This window comes from Tachyglossus aculeatus, chromosome 4 (genome assembly GCF_015852505.1).
Source record: "Tachyglossus aculeatus isolate mTacAcu1 chromosome 4, mTacAcu1.pri, whole genome shotgun sequence".
NCBI classification, from domain to species: Eukaryota; Metazoa; Chordata; class Mammalia; order Monotremata; family Tachyglossidae; genus Tachyglossus; species Tachyglossus aculeatus.
This window is the reverse complement of record NC_052069.1, coordinates 30473422-30496878: the sequence shown is the minus strand read 5'-3', so window position 1 is coordinate 30496878 and position 23457 is coordinate 30473422. Positions and strand designations below refer to the sequence as shown.

At 43.8% G+C, this 23457-nt stretch overlaps 1 protein-coding gene and 1 gene segment (V, D, J or C); one reads left to right on the top strand and one right to left on the bottom strand.

The window, feature by feature from the left end:
- DNAJB4 (DnaJ heat shock protein family (Hsp40) member B4) overlaps window positions 1-23457 on the bottom strand; it is a 60559-nt gene that overhangs the window by 32432 nt on the left and 4670 nt on the right. The gene's annotated exons all lie outside the window — the stretch shown is intronic.
- On the top strand, window positions 21794-22164 carry LOC119927068. The segment is given in 1 exon segment: window positions 21794-22164. A coding segment is annotated over 1 exon segment (366 nt).

Genomic DNA, 23457 nt, shown 5'->3' with positions numbered 1-23457 from the left:
AGCAGTGGAGCTGAGACAGGACAGCCACGCTAGGCAGGAAAGGAGAAGGCCCACCCCCAGGATTGTCGGGGGCAGGAGCAGTCCCTGGGCTGGGTTCCACTAAAACTATTTCTGGGCCCCCATATGGGCCAGATTCCAGAGCAGCCAAGTGAAGCAGCGGCATCAATGTCGGCAGCGACTGGAGTAGGGGAGCGGGAAGAAAATAACCGAGGCAAGTTTGGTTCTCTTTCCTCTCATTCATTCAACTGTATTTATTGAGCACTTACCGTGTGCAGAGAAGTGTACTAAGCACTTAGAAGTACAATTCGGCAACAGGTAGAGACAATCCCCACCCAACAATCCTCTCCTTCTCTCCCCACTTCTCCTCTGCCCCATCATTACCAGAATAAGACAATGGCGGGTTTACCTGGTCTTCCGTGGCTCAGCAATTTTTTTTGGAGCCAGCGGAGCAGATGGGAATGAGGAGGGGGAAACCAGGGGTCTGCGGAGTGGAGGGATAGGAGCAAGGCAGGCTCCAAAAACTGATCAAGAGCAGCATGAGAAGCAGCGTGGCTCAGTGGAAAAGAGCATGGGTTTTGGAGTCAGAGGACACGGGTTCAAATTCCGGCTCTGCCGATTGTCAGCTGTGTGACTTAGGGCAAGTCGCTTCACTTCTCTGTGCCTCAGCTCCCTCATCTGTAAAATGGGGATGAAGACTGTGAGCCCCCCGTGGGACAACCTGATCACCTTGTAACCTCCCCAGCGCTTAGAACAGTGCTTTGCACATAGTAAGCGCTTAATAAATGCCATTATTATTATTATTAAGAGCATGGGACCACCCAGGGTCAGAAGGGGTGGGGAAAGGAGTGATTCCCTCCCTCCGGCTGATGTGAGGAGTAGAAACTGCCTCCTTGGGAGGATTTGGGTAACAGGATTCTCTGGTTACAGTGGTGTGAGTCTGGGCCCCAGGACTCCCCGAAGTCGCACCTCTCCACCCCAAAAGAGGGACCACCCCCACGGCCTTCTGGGGGTCAGCGCCCACCCATGCTACCTTGTGGAGGCTCTTCTTTTAGACTGTGAGCCCACTGTTGGGTAGGGACTGTCTCTATATGTTGCCAACTTGTACTTCCCAAGCGCTTAATATAGTGCTCTGCACACAGTAAGCGCTCAATAAATACGATTGATGATGACATTCTCTCCCTCTGTCCCACCTTTCTCTGCCCCTCTTCCCTTTGCCTTCTCTCTCCTGTCCCTAACCATGTCTAATAGGGGACTAGAAATCTTATGGCTCCTTGCACACTGACTGCTCCAAGGTTCCATTTTCATACATATTTTTATTAAGCGCTATGTGCAAAACACTGTTCTAAGCGCTGGGAAGGCTACAAGGTGATCAGGTTGTCCCATGGGGGGCTAACAGTCTTAATCCCCATTGTACAAGTGAGGTAACTGAGGCACAGAGAAGTTAAGTGACTTGCCCAAAGTCACACAGCTGACAAGTGGGCAGAGACAGGATTTGAACCCATGACCTCTGACTCCAAAGCCCGTGCCCCTTCCACTGAGCCACGCTGCTTCTTCATTTTGTTTTGACCTGCCAAATGGAGAAAAAAAAAGGATTCCCAACCCCTAGGCTACTGGATAATTACTGTCTCCAATAAAGCATTATTACAAAGAGGAGGCTGGAGGCAGTTGCCCTTTTTTTATGGTATTTGTTAAGCGCTTACTATGTGCCAGGCACTGTTCTAAACACTGAGGTAGACACAAGGTAATCAGGTTGGACACAGTCCCTGTCTCACATGGGGTTCACACTCTAAATCCCCATTTTACAGATGAGGTAACTGAGGCGCAGAGAAGTTAAGTGACTTGCCCAAGGTCACAGAGTAGACAAGTGGTGGAGCTGGGGTTGGAACCCAAGTCTTTCTGGGCTTTCTGGGCTATAGAGGCAGCGTGGTTCAGTGGAAAGGGCCCAGGCTTTGGAGTCAGAGGTCATGGGTTCAAATCCCGGTTCTGCTAATCATCAGCTGTGTGACTTTGGGCAAGTCACTTAACTTCTCTGTGCCTTAGTTACCTCATCTGAAATGGGGGATTAAGACTGTGAGCCCCCCGTGGGACAACTTAATCACCTTTTAACCTCCCCAGAACTTAGAACAGTGCTTTGCACATAGTAAGCGCTTAATAAAGGCTATTATTATTATTATTATTATTATTATTATTATTTCTGTCTCCCAGGCCCATACTCTAACCACTAGGCCATGCTGCTTCTCAGCTCCTGCCTACACAGAGGAAAAAACCAGATTAAATAGTCTTAAAAAGAGAGTTCAGTTAGACAGAAAGAACTTCATAATCACAGGTGATTCAAAGCTGGAACAGGCAAAGGAGAGAAGTTATGGGAACATCAAGAACTACAATTATTTATCTTGACTTGCTAGGTAGGGAACTGGTCCTCATTAATTCAATGTTTTATCTGTTTTTTGTATCTTTTCCTTCTCTTTTCCATTCTTTCTATAATCTAGACAGATGAACCGTGAATTTAGCGCTGGAAGGGACTTCATGAAATAAATACAAACATTGAACCTGGGGAAGGAAGGATGAAACACAAACATAGTACTGCAAATTTAGGCAGATAATTGACTACACCTATCTGGTATTATTTACATATCTCATTGGGACTTTTCAGGTTCAGTTTCTGGTTAGAACTAAACATTTTGACTGCCTGATCTCGCCTTCTGCTAACAGAGAAAATATCCATTTCAGAAGGCATAACAAATGTTACCCTTTAAATTAATTCATTCTGTATCATATAATGGGTAACTACAGACTTGTTCTTTGATTTTGAAGAACACGTCACCGATAGTGAGAATCATCAACCTGAAAAGAATTACTTAGTAACAAATGTTACTCTCTGAGGCACAATTATTACCCAAATATTGACTGCCCAAACTGACATCTATAATAATAATAATAATAACAATAATAATAATAATAATAATGGCATTTATTAAGCGCTTACTATGTGCAAAGCACTGTTCTAAGCAGTGGGGAGGTTACAAGGTTATCAGGTTGTCCCACGGGGGGCTCACAGTCTTAATCCCCATTTTACAGATGAGGTAACTGAGACACACAGAGTAGTTAAGTGACTTGCCCAAAGTCACACAGCTGACAGTTGGCAGAGCCGGGATTTGAACCCATGATCTCTGACTCCAAAGCCCGGGCTCTTTCCACTGAGCCATGCTGCTTCTCTATCACAATTCAATTTCACTCTGTTATTATTTCAATTACCAACACAAGCCACAGTTCCACTTAGTTTGGATGATCACCATTTTTACTGAAGTTGTTTCTGATTTTTTTTGCTTGAGTAACTTTGAAACAAGCATGCTTTTGTACTTTCAAATTATAAACAAGAAAAACACCTTCTAATAACTAAGACATTGCTCTTTTTAAGTTTAGAATAATTTTAAATTCTTACATTCATTCAATGGTATTTATTGAGCGCTTACTGCGTGAAGAGCACTGGACTAAGCGCTTGGGAAGTACAAGTCGGCAACATATAATGTCCCTACCCAACAACGGGCTCACTGGGAGGTTCCTTATTTGCTATTAATAGATGTATTTTAAAACCACAAACAGTTGTACATTTAGACATGGTCATTGCAAATGTTTCTAGCTCTAGACTGTGAGCCCATTGTTGGGTAGGCACCGTCTCTATATGTTGCCAACTTGTACTTCCCAAGTGCTTAGTACAGTGCTCTGCACACATTAAGCGCTCAATAAATACGATTGAATGAATGAATGTTTATTTCTCTTATAATTAGAAACAAATGTTTTTATCATGAAAATGCTTGAGAAATCCAGAAAACTCTGTCCATTCCTCCTCCAAAAATCCCCCGTAGATGCATCAAAATGAAGTGAGAATAGACTTTAACACAGTGAAAGACAAGAGCACAAAACCACAAGGCAAATTCCAAAGAGATCACTACTATAAATATACAGAGGCATGGAAATGTCAAGGCAGAGAAGCCAAATTCCTATTCCAAAAAAGAACTATATCCCAACTGAGTTGTTTGGTTTAACAAGTTTGAAGAAAGGGCCTCCAAGAATGGTAAAATCCCCAAAGTATCCAATTCCAGGTGCCAAAGATCCTATTCCAGAGGAATAGTTGTTGAAAAAAGGTGGGTTTACAGGGTCAATGACTCCTTTAAGGTAGCAAAATAGAGCATACCAGGAAACAAATTCCTCCTCCTCTTCATCATCATCATAATAATTATGGCATTTATTACACGCTTACTATGTGCCAAACAGTATTCTAAGTGCTGAAGTAGATACAAAGCAGTCGGGTTCATTCACTCAATCGTATTTATTGAGCGCTTACTGTGTGCCGAGCACTGTACTAAGCGCTTGGGAAGTACAAGTTGGCAACATATAGAGACGGTCCGTACCCAACAACAGGCGGGTTGGTTATAGTCCCTGTTCCATAGCCTAGTGGAAAGAGCACGGGCTCGGGAGTCAGAGGGTGTGGGGTCTAATTTGGACTCTGCCTCATGTTTGCTGTGTGACACTGGGCAGGTCATTTCGCTTCTCTGGGCCTCAGTTACCGCACCTGTAAAACGTGGATTAAGACTGTGAGTCCCAACTGGGACATCAATGATATATATCGAGTGCTTGCCATGTAGAGAGCACTGTACTAACCATTTGGGAGCGTACAAAACAAAAGAGTTGGCAGGAATGTTCCATGCCCCAACGAGCTCACCGTCTAGACGGGGAGACCCACAATCCTGGGATTAATACTCGCTCTACCAACTGAGCTAGCCGGGCAATTCCTCTGAGAGGAACTTTCTCTCTCAAACATTAAGATCCATGGAAAGAATTCAGTATTTAGACAGAAATTTCAGCAGTCAAACCACCAGAAAATGACATTCAGGCATCTAAATATGAGCCCTCAATGTAATCATGTATTTCTCCAGGGCATTTAAGACTCACTACATACCAATCATCCCCATTCTCCGACTAGGCGCAAGTAGTGGGGGTATGGATTCATTCAATCGTATGTATTGAGCGCTTACTGTGTGCAGAGCACTGTACTAAGCGCTTGGGAAGTACAAGTTGGCAACTAGTTGGTATGGACGTAGGAAGAATACATCTGTTCCATAAAAGGCATTTTTGTCAGGAATTCCAGAGTAGAAAACCTTCATCCAGCACACTCCACTACAACACAGACATGCGGAGGATGTTGTTTTGCAGAGTGGGGTGAGAGGGTTCTACTACCATTTAATAATAATAATAATGGCATTTATTAAGCGCTTACTATGTGCAAAGCACTGTTCTAAGCGCTGGGGAGGTTACAAGGTGATCAGGTTATCCCACGGGGGACTCACAGTCTTAACCCCCATTTTACAGATGAAGGAACTGAGGCACAGAGAAGTTAAGTGGCTTGCCCAAGGTCACACAGCAGGCAACTGGCGGAGCCAGGATTTGAACCCATGACCTCTGACTACAAAGCCTGGACTCTTTCCACTGAGCCATGCTGCTTCACTGAGCCACGCTGCAATACTGAGTTAACCCTCCCTAACATCTTCATAAATTTGGATGATCCCTACTGAAAACTCACCTCCTCCAGGAGGCCTTCCCAGACTGAGCCCCCCTTTTCCTCTGCTCCTCCTCCCCTCCCCATTGCCCCGACTCCCTCCCTCTGCTCTACCCCCACGCCCCGCTCCACAGCACTCAAGTATATATGTACATATTTATTATTCTATTTATTTTATTAATGATATGTATATATCTGTAATTCTCTTTATTTATATTGATGCTATTGATGCCTGTCTACTTGTTTTGTTTTGTTGTCTGTCTCCCCACTTCTAGACTGTGAGCCCGTTGTTGGGTCTGGATTATCTCTATCTGTTGCCGAATTGTACTTTCCAAGTGCTTAGTACAGTGCTCAGCACACAATAAGTGCTCAATAAGTACGATTGAATGAATGAATTAATGATCCAGAAGTGGGAAAAATGCTTCTGTAACAACTACTCCTCTTCTTCCCTTTTCCAGGTTCAGGATATATCTTCAGAACCAAAGTTAAATGGGATATAATTTAGTTAGAACAAAGAGCTGCAGGCATTCCACTGCTTGATCACAAATATATCATGACTGCACCTAGCAGTGGCTTGCCACACCACTATATGGCATTATTTCCAGGAGTCAAAAACTGTCAAAGAACCACATAAAAAATACTTGTCCTATCTTCTTAACTCATCACAAAGCATGTGACCAAGTAAACTAATAATAATGATAATAATAATGGCATTTATTAAGCTCTTACTATGTGCAAAGCACTGTTCTAAGCACTGGGGAGGTTACAAGGTGATCAGGCTGTCCCACGGGGGGCTCACGGTCTTAATCCCCACTTTACAGATGAGGTAACTGAGGCCCAGGGAAGTGAAGTGACTTGCCCAAAGTCACATAGCAGACAATTGGCGGAGCCGGGATTCAAACCCATAGCCTCTGACTCCAAAACCTGTGCTCTTTCCACTGAGCCATGCTGCTTCACCACCTCTAATCAGAAGCTGTCTTTGCCAGTCAGTCATTATTACTTATTGAGTACCTAATCGCCCCATTTTGCATTACTACCTGTACGTGCACAGTCTTTAGCTCATCTTTTTGTTCATTTCATGTCTTATATTACATCTTCTCAGCCTCTCCTGATGTTCTTACAAATTACCCATAGAATTACTCACTTATCAACTTTGCTTTTTTTCATTCATCACTGGGAGTGTATTTGTTGAGCTATGCAAATAGCATGTATACGTTTATAAATAAGTATACTGGAGGTCAAGGGAAGGTTGAGAGTTATGTTTAGATAATTCATGGAGTTTAGATTATTGAAATGCTGGGCACAATTGGCCAACGGCACAGCTGGGCTTAGAGCAGACTAGGCCTTTGGCAGTTTCCTCAGACACGTTTCGTTGAGAGGGAGAAAAGGAGTTGTTAGGAGAGTTCAGCATTGGACATGTGGACTCACTGTTTAGTAAAAGCAAAATGGGGGAGTCTGCATATAAAAATTTGTACATTTTCTTCACAGGAAATTACCCAGCCGCATGTTCTTCTCCTTATGACTCATGCATCACTGGAAATCTGTGTCCATACAGAGCCAGATGCCTGTGACGTACACTCTAACCAAGTAAATTGCATAATGCTTTATACGTGATAATAAGAACAACAATAATAATAATTGTGGTATTTGTTAAGCACTTTCTATGTGCCATGCACTGAACTAAGCGCTGGGGTAGATGCAAGATAATCAGGTCCCACATGGGGCTCACAGTCTAAGTAGGAGACAGACGAGGTTCTGAATCCCCATTTTGCAGAAGAGACCAAGGCATCGAGAAGTGACTTACCCAAGATCACAGAGCAGACAAGTGGCAGAGTCAGGATTAGAACCCAGTTCTCTGATTCTCAGGCCCATGTTCCTTCCACTATGTACAGTGCTTCAGTGCAAATAGAGGCTTTCAGCATTTTGATTTTCTTTGGAGATTCTCTAAATTTTAACCTTGATCAGAGGTAGATTGTTCCCTCCTCAGGTCAAGTGTCCACGAAGGAAAACCCGTAGTTTTAAATAGTCCTATCACTCTTATTAGTTGGTTTACTGTTATTGGTCCTTTCTAAAAATAACCGAAGTATACGGACACATTACTCTGTGAGAACTAATTTGAAAAAACAAATTCATGTTTTTCTCCTTTTAATAGGACTGGAATCCTTACTGGAACCAATGACTTACATCTTTTTATCACATTTAGGCTGAAGAGTTCGTGACTAAAAAGTTTACACATGCTGGTTTGGATTTACATAGACATTTATGCAATTTGCATTATTGACTCTCACTATAATTTCAGTTTTGAAATTTCATAAATTTAGAGAAGGCCTGAACCTTTAGTCTAGGATTTGTATGCTTCAAAGGCTAACTGAACACACTGTCAGATATATTTTTCTCTGGACTAAGCAGTCAAACCCTGAAAAGCTGTGAGTTCTAACACCTTTAGAAGTTATTTAACTTGCTACGTAATCTCGGCAAAATTACTCATCACTCTGGCCATATCTGTATAGGGCAGGCAGCTTTTGAAAATACTTTTCCCAAAGAAAGCTCATTTGGGCCTAAATCTGTACAACTTGCTGAAGGGAGGCCTGTTGAGACCATTAGACAGGAGCATTTTGAAGTAGGCCAGCCCCATTCATCAGTAAAAGGACTTTTCACTGGAGTGGTAGTGGTAAGGAGAGAGAGAGGAGAAATTTGGGTTTAAACATATGATCTTGAATTTAAACCTAATTGTTATGCTCATTGTAATTTCTCACGAAGGCAAAAGAAACATAAAATATAAAATACAAACATAACCAGTTTGTAATTCTGAAATTACTCACATGCTATTTAACATACGCTCCCCAAATTCTCTGCCTCTAAGGAAAACTATGGCTGATCCTTTAGATTGGGGTTTCTGAGATAATTCCCAGTGAGTACAGCAACTGGGCCATTCTTCAAGACCCTTTCTCTTGGGCACCATGAACAGCACGGGCACCAGGAGCCAAATCAGTGGGTCTGGTTTCAGAAGAGCTCATTCATTACGGATGCCTGTGGTTTCACCAGATCCCGGCCCCTAAAGAGGTCCAGGCAAAAAGAAGACTGTGTGCAGAGCACTGTACTAGGCGCTTGGGAAGTACAGGTTGGCAACATATAGAGACAGTCCCTACCCAACTGATTGACTGACTGACTAGGATGCACTTGGGTAAGTTCAATACAAGTTAAAAATACCCAATCCTGCCTTCAAGGACTCGACAATCAAATGAAGATAGGGTGCAAATACTGCAGATGTGATGTGGTAGCAGTCCCACAATTTTCCTCAATACATTTCCACCATCATGAAGGAGGTAATACTATGAGAAGCAGCGTGGCTCAGTGGAAAGAGCACAGGCTTTGGAGTCAGAGGTCAGGGGTTCAAATCCTGGCTCCGCCAATTGTCAGCTGTGTGACTCTGGGCAAGTCTTTTAACTTCTCTGTGCCTCAGTTACCTCATCTGTAAAATGGGGATTAAGATTACGAGCCCCCTGTGGGACAACCTGATCACCTTGTAACGTCCCCAGCGCTTAGAACAGTGCTTTGCACATAGTAAGCGCTTTATAAAATGCCATCATTATTATTATTATGATGATCAATAAAATGGGTGTGAGTCTTGAAACAGTTTGGTGTCTGATGTGAGCCAAGACATGAGTACTTTAACATGTGTTTCCTAGAACATGAGGTGTTTCCTAGAACTAAAAGCAGTGTGGCCTAGTGGAAAGAGAAGGAGCCTGAGAGTTCCACTGGCCCGCTAGGTGACCAAAGATAAGTCACTGAGCCTAACTGGGCCTTATTCTGTAAAATGGAAATAAGATAACTGTTCTCCCTTTTAAATCTTAGCCCAGTGAGAAAGAGGGACTGTGTCAAATCTTTTTTTATGGCATTTGTTAAGCGCTTTCTAGTGCCGGGCACTGTTCTAAGTGCTGGGGTAAATACAAGGTAATCAGATTGGACACGATTCATGTCCCACATGGGGCTCAGAGTCTTCATCCCCATTTTACAGATGAGGGAAGTGAAGTGACTTAGACTTAGCTCTCTTCCTCCCTTCAAGGCCCTACTGAGAGCTCACCTACTCCAGGAGGCCTTCCCAGACTGAGCCCCTTCCTTCCTCTCCCCCTCGCCCCCCCTCCATCCCCCCCATCTTACCTCCTTCCCTTCCCCACAGCACCTGTATATATGTATACATGTTTGTACATATTTGTTACTCTATTTATTTGACTTGTACATATCTATTCTATTTATTTTATTTTGTTAGTATGTTTGGTTTTGTTCTCTGTCTCCCCCTTTTAAACTGTGAGCCCACTGCTGGGTAGGGACTGTCTCTATATGTTGCCAACTTGTACTTCCCAAGCACTTAGTACAGTGCTCTGCACACAGTAAGCGCTCAATAAATACGATTGATGATGATGATGATGATGATGACTTGCCCCAGGTCACACAGCAGACAAATGGCAGAGTCAGGATTAAAGCCCAAGTCCTCTAACTCCCATGCTCATGCTCTATCCAGCAGGCCATGCAAATGGGGGTGAAGACTGTGAGCCCCCCGTGGGACAACCTGATCACCTTGTAAACCCCCCAGTGCTTAGAACAGTGCTTTGCACACAGTAAGAGCTTAATAAATGCTATCATTATTATTCTGTGACTCTTTATTGTTATATTGTACTCTCCTATGCGCTTGATACAGTGCCCTGCACACGGTAAGTGCTCAATAAATACAATTGAATGAACTTCCCTATCTTTTTTACCCAGCGCTTAGCACATTGATTAATTGATTGATTCATTCAATCAATCATATTTATTGAGTGCTTACTGTGTGCAGAGCACTGTGCTAAGCGCTTGGGAGAGTACAATATCACAATAAGCACTCAATGAATACCATAATTACAGTACATTTTACCAGAGCTATTATATTCTCAAAAGTCTTCCTCTATGAAATCTTAACATATAGTGCCATCAACAAGAAGCACACAAGATGACTGGAAGCTGCACCCACGTATTTTAAAAATACATAAGTGCTGGGGCAATCCAAGGTTATGAGATTGGACACAGTCCCTGGCCCACACAGCCCATGATCTAGCTTAGCCCTATTTTAAAGATGAGGAAACTGAGGCCAAAGAGGTTAAGTGACATGCCCAAGCTCACACAGTAAGCCAGTGGTAGAGCTAGGACTCAAAACCAGATCTCCTATCCCTAAGTCTTATACTTTTTCCATGAAGCTACACTACTTCCCCTGAATTCCGAAGTGAAAGGCTGCGACTGGAAGCTCGCTGTGGGCAGGGAACATGTCTACCAACTCTGTTATACTGTATTCATTCATTCAATTGTATTTATTGAGTGCTTACTTGTGCAGAGCACTGTACTAAGCGCTTGGGAAGTTCAAGTTGGCAACATTATAGAGACGGTCCCTACCCAACAGTGGGCTCACAGTCTAGAAGGTGGGCTCACAGTGTACTCTCCCAAGCACTTCTGCATACAGGAAGTGCTCAATAAATACGATTGATTGATAAAAAAGATTTTTCCTTTTGCAATGGGGTTCATCTCCTTTCTCCAATCAATCAATGGTATTTATTGAGTGCGTACTATGAGTGGTGCACTGTACTAAACACATGGGAGAGTTCAACAGAATTGGCAGATGTTCCCTGCCAATAACGAGCTTACAGTCTAGAGGGGGAGATGAACATTAATATGAATAATTTTATAATATAAAATTTAAAGTTATGTACATAAGTGCTGTGGGATTGGGAGTGGGGAAAATATCAAGTGTCCAAAGGTCACAAATCCAAGTGTATAGATGACACTCGTCCCCCTTCTAGCCTGTGAGCCCATTGTTGGGCAGGAACTGTCTTTATATGTTGCTGAATTGTACTTTCCAAGTGCATAGTACAGTGCTCTGCACACAATAAGCACTCAATAAATACAATTTAATGAATGAATGAATGAGAACGAGTGGGAAAATGGAGGCTTAATAGGGGAAGGCCTCTTGGAGGAGGTGGGACCTTAATAATGCTTTGAAGGTGGAGAAAGTGGTAGCCTGGGACATATGAAGATTAAAAATATCATCATCATGTCGCTTGTTGAGAAAAGCAATTCCCATTCTGGAAGCATCAAATTCTGGTTCTTTGACCAATCAGCAAACCAGGCATTTCCTTTAAATTCAGGAGGGAAAGGAGTTTGTTTTTTCTCTCTCCTCTCCCTCTCCTGTTTTTCCTCCATATTCCGCAGGACTGCTCCTGTCATGAACTCAACTCTGAATCATATTTCAGGGCCAAGAAATCTTGGCGTTTCTGGAACTCTGCATATTTATGGAAGTTTATGTGTGCGTTTACACTTTCCCTCTTTTCTCTACCAATGCTTTAATACTAAATTCTTGTATCTGAGACTGTGAGACACGCCACCCCTTCTCCCTGGCCTCATTTGGGTCCTGCAGAACTGGTGCTTCCCAAGCGCTTAGTACAGTGCTCAATAAATACGATTAAATGAATGAATGGTGGCCTCCAGGCACTTCATTCATTCATTCATTCAATCGTATTTATTGAGCGCTTACTGTGTGCAGAGCACTGTACTAAGCACTTGGGAAGTACAAGTCAGCAGCATATAGAGACGGTCCCTACTCAACAACGGGCTCAGGAAACCTGGGTTCTAATCCTAGTTCTGCCACTTATCTGCTGTGTGACCATGGACAATTAATTTACCTTCTCTGTGTCTCAGTTTCCTCAACTGTAAAATGAGGACTCATTACCTATTCTCTTCTGCAAAGCCTTTTCTGGGGACCACTGTCTTGCCCCCTTTCCTCCTGGGAGTTGGGGAGGAGAGTGGGAGAGAGTATCTGCAGTTCAACCATGGCACGATTCCCTAGAGCCTCTGCAAATAATAATGGTATTCATTCATTCATTCAATCGTATTTATTAAGCGCTTACTGTGTGCACAGCACTGTACTAAGCGCTTGGGAAGTACAAGTTGGCAACATATAGAGATGGTCCCTACCTAACAACAGGCTCACAGTCTAGAAGGGGGAGACAGACAACAAAACAAAACATGTGGACAGGTGTCAAGTTATCAGAATAAATAGAAGTAAAGCTTGTTAAGTGTTATCATAAGCGGAGCACTGTTCTAAGCATTGGTACTGGGATGGATACAAGATAACAGGTAGGACGGTCTTTGTCCCACATGGGACTCACAGTCTAAGTAGGAAAGAGAATAGGTAATGAATCCTCATTTTACAGTTGAGGAAACTGAGACACTGAGAGGGTAAATGAATTGTCCATGGTCACACAGCAGGTAAGTGGCAGAAGTAGGATTAAAACCTAGGTTTCCTGACTCCGAGGCCCATGCTCCTTCCTCTGGACCACAGTGCTTCTCCACCACAGAGGCGGTTGCGGTAAGGAAGTGGGTTGCGGAGGCCTGAAGCAGATAATAATAATAATAATAATAATAATAATAATAATAATAATAATAATAATAATGGTATTTATTAAGCGCTTACTATGTGCAGAGCACTGTTCTAAGCGCTGGGGATATACAAGGTGATCAAGTTGTCCCACGTGGGGCTCACAGTCTTAATCCCCATTTTACAGATGAGGTAACTGAGGCTCAGAGAAGTTAAGTGACTTGCCCAAGGTCACACAGCAGACATGTGGTGGAGTCGGGATTCGAACCCGATAAGTTACAGAGACCCAAAGGCAATAAATACGATTGAATGAATGAATGAATGAATGACTCTACTTTTTTATTTTACTTGTCCATATTTATTCTGTTCATTTTATTTTGTTAATATGTTTTGTTTTGTTGCCTGTCTCCCCCTTTTAAACTGTGAGCCCGCTGTTGGGTAGGACCATCTCTATACGTTGCCAACTTGTACTTCCCAAGTGCTTAGTACAATGCTCTGCACACAGTAAGTGCTCAATAAATATGATTGAATGAATGAATGAATTACTCTATTTTTTATTTTACTTGTACATATTTATTCTGTTTATTTTATTTTGTTAATATGTTTTGTTTTGTTGCCTGTCTCCCACTTCTAAACTGTGAGCCTGCTGTTGGGTAGGGACCGTCACTAAGTGTTGCCAACTTGTACTTCCCAAGCGCTTAGTACAGTGCTCTGCACACAGTAAGCGCTCAATAAATATGATTGATTGAATGAATGAATGACTCCCACCCCATTCTAGACACTGCCCCCTTAGCATTCACTCCTGCCTATGCCACCAGGATAAATTTCCTGCAAAAGTTTGGAGTGGATTATAACAGAGAGGAATCACGTTTGCTGAATCTCAAAGTTACAACTGGAGTTTACATGTGGTTTTCCCAAACATCTTAGCCAAAAAGTCAAAAGGTGTTTTCATATTTTAAAAAGACCCCATCATATAGGTAGCACACAATCCCCAAATCCAATTTTTAAATCCAGAGCATAGGATTACTTCTACATTGGCATGGCGGAATTTTTTGGAACACATATAAAATGCTGCATTTGTCATTTATTTTGGGAAACAGTGAATCACATCAATCAATTAAATTAGAGCAGCAGTGTGGCTCAGTGGAAAGAGCACGGGTTTGGGAGTCAGAGGTCGTGGGTTCAAATCTCTGCTCTGCCAATTGTCTGCCCTGTGACTTTGGGCAAGTCACTTAACTTCTCTGTACCTCAGTTACCTCATCTGTCAAATGGGGACTAAGGCTGTGAGCCCCACGTGGGACAACCTGATCACCTTGTATCCCCCCCAGCGCTTAGAACAGTGTTTTGCACATAGTAAGCACTTAATAAATACTATTATGGAAGCAGCGTGGCTCAATGGAAAGAGTGTGGGCTTGGGAGTCAGAGGTCATGGGTTTGAATCTCGGCTCAGCCACTTGTCAGCTGTGTGACCTTGGGCAAGTCACTTAGCTTCTCTGTGCCTCAGTTCCCTCATCTGTAAAAGGGGGATTAATACTGTGAGCCCCACGTGGGACAAGCTGATCACCTTGTATCCCCACAGTGCTTAGAACAGCGCTTTGCACATAGTAAGCGCTTAACAAACACCACCATTATTATTATTATTATGAGCACCTGAGTGCCAGACAGTATACTAATCACTTGGAAAGGTGTGATAGTAACAAGATACATGCTACTTACCCTTAAGGAGCTCACAGTTTAATTGGGAGCATGGGGTGGGGGGGCGGTGGTGGCGGGAAAAGATGAACAAAGAATGTCTACAGAAACTGAGAGTGAGAGGAAGTATAAAGTTGGAATCAAATCAAGCATATCACAATGGAAAAGCCAAACAAACAATCGCACTTGGACCAGTAACCTCTGTGCACTTGGTATTCACTCCACCCTCAGTCCCACAGCACTTATGTACAAATCCATAATTATTTATATTAACTAACGTCTGTCTCGCCCTCTGGCCATTCATTCATTACGGGCAGGGAATGTGTCTACCAGTTCTTATATTGTACTCTCCCAAGTGTTTAGTACAGTGTTCTGGACACGGCAAGTACTCAATACCACCGTCTAACTGAATGTACATATAGAAGTGTAAAACTAGACATAATTAAGCTTTGTCAAAATGGCGTTGAAACAACTCAAGTGAGAATCCATAGTGTTTTGGGAACCAGTGAATCAGAATGTAAAGGGAAGAAAGTAGTCACCACAACATTTGGAAAGGTGAGCATACATTTACCCTTTAACTCGATACCCCTTCTTTTATTACTGCTATAGGAGGCTCGAGATCATCCTACTCCTATGCCGTTTGGCAAGCTTTCAAAATTGCTTTTTTCTGTGACTCCGCTTTGGTTCAGAAATTCCTGCTTCATAAACTTCATCCTCATCAAAATCATCATCGGAAGCCAATACAGAAATTCTCTGTAGAAAAGCTGGACTGCACTGTTTTGAAAACCAATGATTTAAAGAACAATTAGAGTAAGGCCTAATTGTAGTTGTAGCAGGAGCAGTAGTAGCAGCGACATTCACTGTGTGCCAGTTTGGCTCAATGCCACTGTATCAGGTGCTTGGGAAGTGCAGAAGAACATGGTGGCACGTTCTTTGCCCCAGACCAGCTGATATTCTTACAGGGGACACAACATAAAAATATTTACAGCTAGAGTGATCAAAATAAATAAACTGTGCAGATATAAAGATATGTGCAAAAGGGGTGATATGGCTCAGGGGTCTGGGAAATTAATCAGAGAAAACATGTTGGAGGTGGTGACATTTTAGGAGGCATCGGAAAGTGAGGAAAAGCTGTGGTCTGACGTGTGGAGGGAGAGAGGGATTAGAACAAAAACCTCATAATATGGGAAGAAAACAAAAGCACTAGTATACACTCATTCAATTGATCGGTAGTATTTACTGAATGCTTACTGTGTGCAGAGCACTGTACTAAGCGCTTGGGAAAGTACAACAGCAAATTATCACTGCAGGGAGAGAAAAATTGTGGTTACAGTGACACTGTTTAGAGAAGCAGTGTGGCTCAGTGGAAAGAGCACGGGCTTGGGAGTCAGAGGTCATGGGTTCTAATCCCGACTCCGCCACTGGTCAACTGTGTGACTTTGGGCAAGTCACTTCACTTCTCTGGGCCTCAGTTACCACATCTGTAAAATGGGGATGAAGACCGTGAGCCCCATGTGGGACAACTTGGTTACCCTGAATCTACCCCAGAGCTTAGAACAGTGCTTGGCACATAGTTAGCGCTTAACAAATGCCATCATTATTATTAAAATTCACTATAACACAACAATCACCTCCTACCTCCTGTTATCGTCTAGTTTGCTGCTACCAATCAATTGTATTTACTGAGCACTTACTGGGTGTCAAGCACTGTACTAAGCACTTGGGAGAGTATAACACATTATAACAGATACATTCCCTTCCCATAATAAGTTTATAATCTAGAGGGGGAGATAGATATTAATACAAATAAATTACGGATAGATACATAAGTGCTGTGGGGCTGAGCAAGGGGTGAATAAGGGGAACAAATCCAAATGCAAATAAGGGGGTTGGAGAAGATGAAATGAGGGTTGGGTTGGGGAAGGACTTTTGGAGGTGTGCTCTTAAAAAGGCTTTGAAGATGGAGAGGGTGATCGCCTGTCAGATGTGAAAAGGAAGGGCATTCCATTCATTCATTCATTCAATCGTATTTATTGAGTGTTTACTGTGTGCAGAGCACTGTACTAAGCGCTTGGGAAGTACAAGTTGGCAACATATAGAGACGGTCCCTACCCAACAGTGGGCTCACAGTCCAGATGGCACTGGAGGAGCACAGGGTGAGGGCAGGCTTGTGGTAGGAGAGTGGCACGGTGAAGAAGGAGGGGACGAGGTGACTGACTGCTTCAAAGCCGAGGGTAAGGAGTTTCTGTTTGATGCGTAGGTGGACGGGCACCTCCACCTCACTTCTTGAGGAGTGGGGAAACATAGACGGAACATTTCTGTAGAAAAATGATCCAGGCAACAGAGTGACGTATGGACTGGAATGGGGAGAGACAGAAGGCAGGGAGGTCAGCAAGAAGGCTAATACGGTAATCAAAGCAGGACAGGATAAGCATTTGGATTAATATGGTAGCAGTTTGGATGGAGAGGAAAAGGTGGATTTTAGCAATGTTGTGAGGGTTGAACTGACAGGATCCCTGGGACACTATTCCTGCAATTGCCATTTCCCCTCTACTCCCAAAGAAGCTTTGTCTGTCCTAGTTACCATATAGAGGCACACATCTGATACCACTTATTATGAATATTTTTATTGTTTGCAATGATTTCCTAATTTTTCGGCTCTCTGCCTTGAGAAGTAAAATCCCTCTCACAAACAGGTCTGGACTCAGAGTTGGAATTATTTCCTGCCTTTGTCCTTTTATGTTACTTTTCTGTTTTTTCTTGTTTCACCTTTTCGTGTGTACCTGTGGCCAACCTCTTCCTTTCCACTTATTGTGGGCCCCTTGAGGGTCAGGGCAAGACCATGCACTTTTTCCCCAAGTAATAATAATAATTATTATTATGACATTTACTAAATGCTTACTATGTGCAAAGCACTGTTCTAAGTGCTGGGGAGGTGACTAGGTGATGAGGTTGCCCCACGGGGGGCTCACAGTCTTCATCCCCATTTTACAGATGAGGGAACTGAGAGGCACAGAGAAGTTAAGTGACTTGCCCAAAGTCACACAGCTGACAATTGGCAGAGCCGGGGTTTGAACCCATGACCTCTGACTCCATAGCCCGTGCTCTTTCCACTGAGCCACGCTGCTTCTCAAGTGTAAGTGCTCTGCACATAATGGACATGTAATAAATGCTATTACTACTACTACTACTACTACTACTACTACTACTACAATTACTAGGAGGAATAGCTAAAAATAGCTTAGTGCTCCTGTAAGAGAGGAGAGTCTTAGGTTCCTCTTTCTGGCCCCAGGGAGTGTCTAGAGAATCTCTCCAAATCCCCTCCTGGCTCAGAAAGCTTTTCTTGCTCTCACTATCAACTCCAGATTTAGTCACGAGCAAGCTTGAAATACACCCGGCTATTTACCTAAAAGGATCACAGAGCTCTTTGCCACTGATTTTCATGCATTTTTATTGTAGTAGGATGTAGAAAATAAAGGACTCTAGGCATGGTCCATAATGAGAGTGTTAATTTAAGTGCCAATCATGATTGCTTCAGGGCAAAGAGGTAATAATTACTGCAAAGTAACAAATTATTAGTCTGCCAGAGACACTTTACTATCACAGTCACCCTCCCAAAATCTTGTGGGTTCATCGATCGGTACAGTGGTAAGGAAAAATAATAAATAATAACTGTGGTATTTGTTAAGTGATTACTATGAGCCAGGTACTGTAATAATAATAATAATGGTGGCATTTGTTAAGCGCTTACTATGTGCAAAGCACTGTTCTAAGTGCTGGGGGGGATACAAGGTGATCAGGTTGTCCTGTGTGGGGCTCACAGTCATCATCCCCATTTTACAGATGAGGGAACTGAGGCTCCGAGAAGTGAAGTGGCTTGCCCAAGGTCACACAGCAGACATGTGGGGGAGTCGGGATTCGAACCCATGACCTCTGACTCCAAAGCCCGGGCTCTTTCCACTGAGCCACGCTGCTTCTATGTACTATGCACTGGCACAGATACAAAGAAATCGGGTCTCAATCCTCATTTTACAGAAGAGGTAACTGAGGCCCAGAGAAGTTAAGTGACTTGCCCAAGGTCATACTGCAGCCAGTGCAGAGCCAGGATTAGAACCCATTACCTTTTGAGTCCCAGGCCTATGCGCTACCCATTACACCATCCTGCTAGGCAGAAACAGAAAAAGCAGTTAAGTGGAAAACACACAGTTGAGAAGCAGCGTGGCTCAGTGGGAAGAGCACGGGCTTTGGAGTCAGAGGTCATGGGTTCAAATCCCGGCTCTGCCAATTGTCAGCTGTGTGACTTTGGGCAAGTCACTTAACTTCTCTGGCCCTCAGTTCCCTCATCTGTAAAATGGGGATTAAGACTGTGAGCCCCCCGTGGGACAACCTGATCACCTTGTAACCTCCCCAGCGCTTAGAACAGTGCTTTGCATATAGTAAGCGCTTAACAAATGTCATTATTATTATTATTGTTATTATTATAGAGAGTGAGACAAGTCCCAAGTGGCAAAGAGAAGCAGAGGTCCTGAACATCCCAAAAATGTTGGGTCTACTGGAGATTAAGGACCGTCACTTATACAACATCACTTGGACCCTCTCTTTGCCACCCTCTTTTAAAATACAATGTTGCTTGTTTGTTTCTTTTGGAACCACTTCCATGTGACTACGAGGAAGAAGCTAACCAGGAAATCTAGAAGTACAATAGAGGACTTGGTACAGCAGGAATATCATGATCTCTTTGAGCGGAAGACCTAAGCATTCAAGTTCCCAGAATTATAAGAAGTCTAAAATAATGGTCATCCAGTAAGCTGTGGTAGATTTCACTGCTCAAATGGAGGGGTGCCTTACCTTACCTTTCCTTACCACTCCTTATCAGCCTGTGATAATTTCCAGGCACAGAGGTATTATAAGGCATCATGTGGAGAATCTCGATAGAGAAGGAGACTAGAGGGAGGGGTGAGAAGAGGGAGAGAGTGCCCAGGGGGTGATGTATGAAACTGTTGCTCCGTCAGGAGTCTCTAGAAAATAAGTAGCTCCTTCAAACAAGGATTACAACCTATAACCAGCTCAACCATGGTCCCTTAAGTTATAAGCAAGTCACTGAGGCTTGAGAACAGGTCTCTGATATCTCTTTGGGAAATAGCACATTTAATTGACCAAATTACCCCAAACTGCATCTTTTATGGAACACTAAAACGGGGTGGGGATACTACACAGGTACATAAGAAGTCTGTCTTGCAATAAAGGTAGATTTAAAAAGTGAAGGAAAAAGAGGAAGAAAGGAGGAGAGAATAATAATGATGGCATTTGTTAAGCGCTTAACTCTATACAAAACACTGTTCAAAGCGCTGGGGGGAATACGAGGTGATCACGTTGACACATGTGGGGCTCACAGTCTTAATCCCCATTTTACAGATGAGGTAACTGAGGCTCAGAGAAGTTAAGTGACTTGCCCAAGGTCACACGGCAGACATGTGACAGAGCCAGGATTAGAACCCATGACCTCTGACTCCCAAGCCTGTGCTCTTTCCACTGAGCCACGCTGCTTCTCTTGGCAGGAAGGAAGAGAAAGGTAGGAGGGCACTAAAGGCTGTTTCTCTCACTTCCATTGCACTCTCCCAAGTGCTTCTAGACTGTGAGCCCACTGTTGGGTAGGGACTGTCTCTATGTGTTGCCAACTTGTGCTTCCCAAGCGCTTAGTACAGTGCTCTGCACACAGTAAGCGCTCAATAAATACGATTGATTGATTGATTGATTGCTGCATACAAGGGACACACAACGAATTCATTCCCTCTCCCTTCTCCTCTTCCTCCTCTGGAACCCTCCCAACTCCCCTCTCCTAGCACCACCCACCTTCTGCTGCTGTCAAATTCTGGCCCTTCAACTCTTCCTGCCTGGGTGTCACTGCTTAGAATTAAGCAGTACAGGAAATCATCTTTTATCTCCTCAAAAAGCATGTCGGTGATATTATGTGGTGATGGCAATTACATGAGTAAACATGGTAGACGATTTGCACGAAGCCCACCCGAGGACATAACTGATGCCTCCGAGTCTCCAGTTGGAAAGGATGGGGGACGATTGTAAAAATTAATACACAGATCCTCGAAAAGTGATGGTCCCTGTGACTCTACAAGTGACATCTGAAGCAAGCCCCCCCCCGCCCCTTCCTCTTCTCCCTCTCCCTATGCATCACCTTAACTTGCTCCCTTTGTTCTTCCCCTTTCCCAGCCCCACAGCACTTCTGTACATATCTGTAATTTATTTATTTATTTATAGTAATGTCTGTCTCCCTCCCCTCTAGACTGTAAGCTTGTTGTGGGCAGGGAACTTGTCTACCGACTCTGTGGTATTGTATTCCCCCAAGAGCTTATTTCAGTGCTCTGCGCGTAGTAAGCACTCAATAATTATAACCGAAGGAATATATAAGTACTGTGGAGGTGAGGTTGGGGTGAATAAAGGGTACAAATCCTTTCAGTCAATCACAGGAGTCACCCCTTCCTGTCCATCCACGCTAGGCCACAAACTTGTCATATTCTGGCCAGGCTCCCCACCCCTCCATAAACACCCCGTCCACACATCTGCCAAGCTAGCTCTCTTCCTCCCTTCAAAGCCCTACTGAGAGCTCACCTCCTCCAAGAGGCCTTCCCTGAGCCCCCATTTTTCTTCTCCTCCTCTCCTCAATCAATCAATCAATAGTATTTATTGAGCACTTACTGTGTGCAGAGCACTGTACTAAGCGCTTGGGAAGTACAAGTTGGCAACACATAGAGACAGTCCCTACCCAACAGTGGGCTCACAGTCTAAAAGGATCCTCCTCCCGGTCCCCTCCACCCCCCCACCCTACCTCCTTCCCATCCCCACAGCACCTGTACATATGTTTGTACGGATTTATTACTCTATTTATTTTCCTTGTACATATTTACTAATCTATTTATTTTGTTAATGATGTGCATTTAGCTTTAATTCTATTCGTTCTGACGACTTGACACCTAACCTGCCCACGTGTTTTGTTTTGTTGTCTGTCTCCCCCTTCTAGACTGGGAGCCCGTTGTTGGGTAGGGACCGTTTCTATATGTTGCCAGCTTGTACTTCCCAAGCGCTCAGTACAATGCTCTGCACACAGTAAGCGCTCAATAAATACGAACGAATGAACGATCTCTGGATCCCAGACGACAGTGGAGAGAAGGTGCTGACTCAGACTCCAGAATTCCTGTCCAAGTCTCCAGGAGAGAAAGCCATCATCAACTGCAAAGCCAGTAGTAGTACGGCTTTACAGTGGCACCAGCAGAAACCCGGACAAGCCCCTAAGCTGATCATTAAGCAGGCCACCACCCTGAAGCCCGGGGTCCCAGCCCGGTTCAGCGGCAGTGGGTCTGGGACAGATTTCACCCCGACCATCGGCGGTGCGGAAACTATCGATGCTGCGGACTATTACCGCCAGCCAGCAGAGCTACACCCCTCCCACAGTGATTCAGCCCCACACCAAAACCTCCCCAGGCTGGCGGATCGGTGACAGCTCGGCTGTCCCAGCTGCTCTCCCTCCCCACTCAGTCTGTGGAAGGGAATGGTGTGCATCCTTATGGGGAATCCTCTTCATGGCAGGATAGCACACTCAGCCCTGCCCTGGAGGGACCAGCCATTTCTAGACTGTGAACCCGTTGCTGGGTAGGGACCGTCTCTATATGTTGCCGATTTGTAATAATAATAATAACGATGGCATTTATGATGGCACTGTTCTAAGCGCTGGGGAGATTACAAGGTGATCAGGTTGTCCCACCAGGGGCTCACAGTCTTCATCTTCATCATGTATATATTGTTGTACATATTTATTACTCTATTTATTTATTTATTTTACTTGTACATTTCTATCCTATTTATTTTATTTTGTTGGTATGTTTGGTTCTGCTCTCTGTCTCCCCCTTTTAGACTGTGAGCCCACTGTTGGGTAGGGACTGTCTCTATGTGTTGCCAATTTGTACTTCCCAAGCGCTTAGTACAGTGCTCTGCACATAGTAAGCGCTCAATAAATACGATTGATTGATTGATTGATCTCCTTGTAACCTCCCCAGCGTTTAGAACAGTGCTTTGCACATTGTAAGTGCTTAATAAATGCCATTATTATTATTATTAATCCCAGTTCCACCACTTATAGGCTGTGTGACCGTGGGCAAGTCACTTCCCTTCTCTGGGCCTCAGTTCCCTCATCTGTCAAATGGGGATGAAGACTGTGAGCCCCCCCGTGGGACAACCTGATCTCCTTGTAACCTCCCCAGCGCTTAGAACAGTGCTTTGCACATAGTAAGCACTTAATAAATGCCATCAATATTATTATATAATTATTCTCTGGGCCTCAGTTCCCTCATCTGTCAAATGGGGATGAAGACTGTGAGCCCCCCGTGGGACAACCTGATCTCCTTGTAACCTCCCCAGCGCTTAGAACCGTGCTTTGCACATAGTAAGCGCTTAATAAATGCCATTATTATTATTATTATTATTATTATCCCCATTTTACAGATGACGGAACTGAGGCCCAGAGAAGTTAAGTGACTTGCTCAAAGTCACACAGCTGACAATTGGCGGAGCCGGGATTTGAACCCATGACCTCTGACTCCAAAGCCCGTGCTTTTTCCACTGAGCCACGCTGCTTCTCTGCTTGTACTTCCCAAGCGCTTAGTCCAGTGCTCTGCACACAGTATGTGCTCAATAAATACGATTGAATGAATGAATGAGTCTCTCTGCCCCCTCTTCTATCTCCCCTCTCAAGTGCATACTTAACTATCCTGCCTGGATGATTTTTCTAAAATGC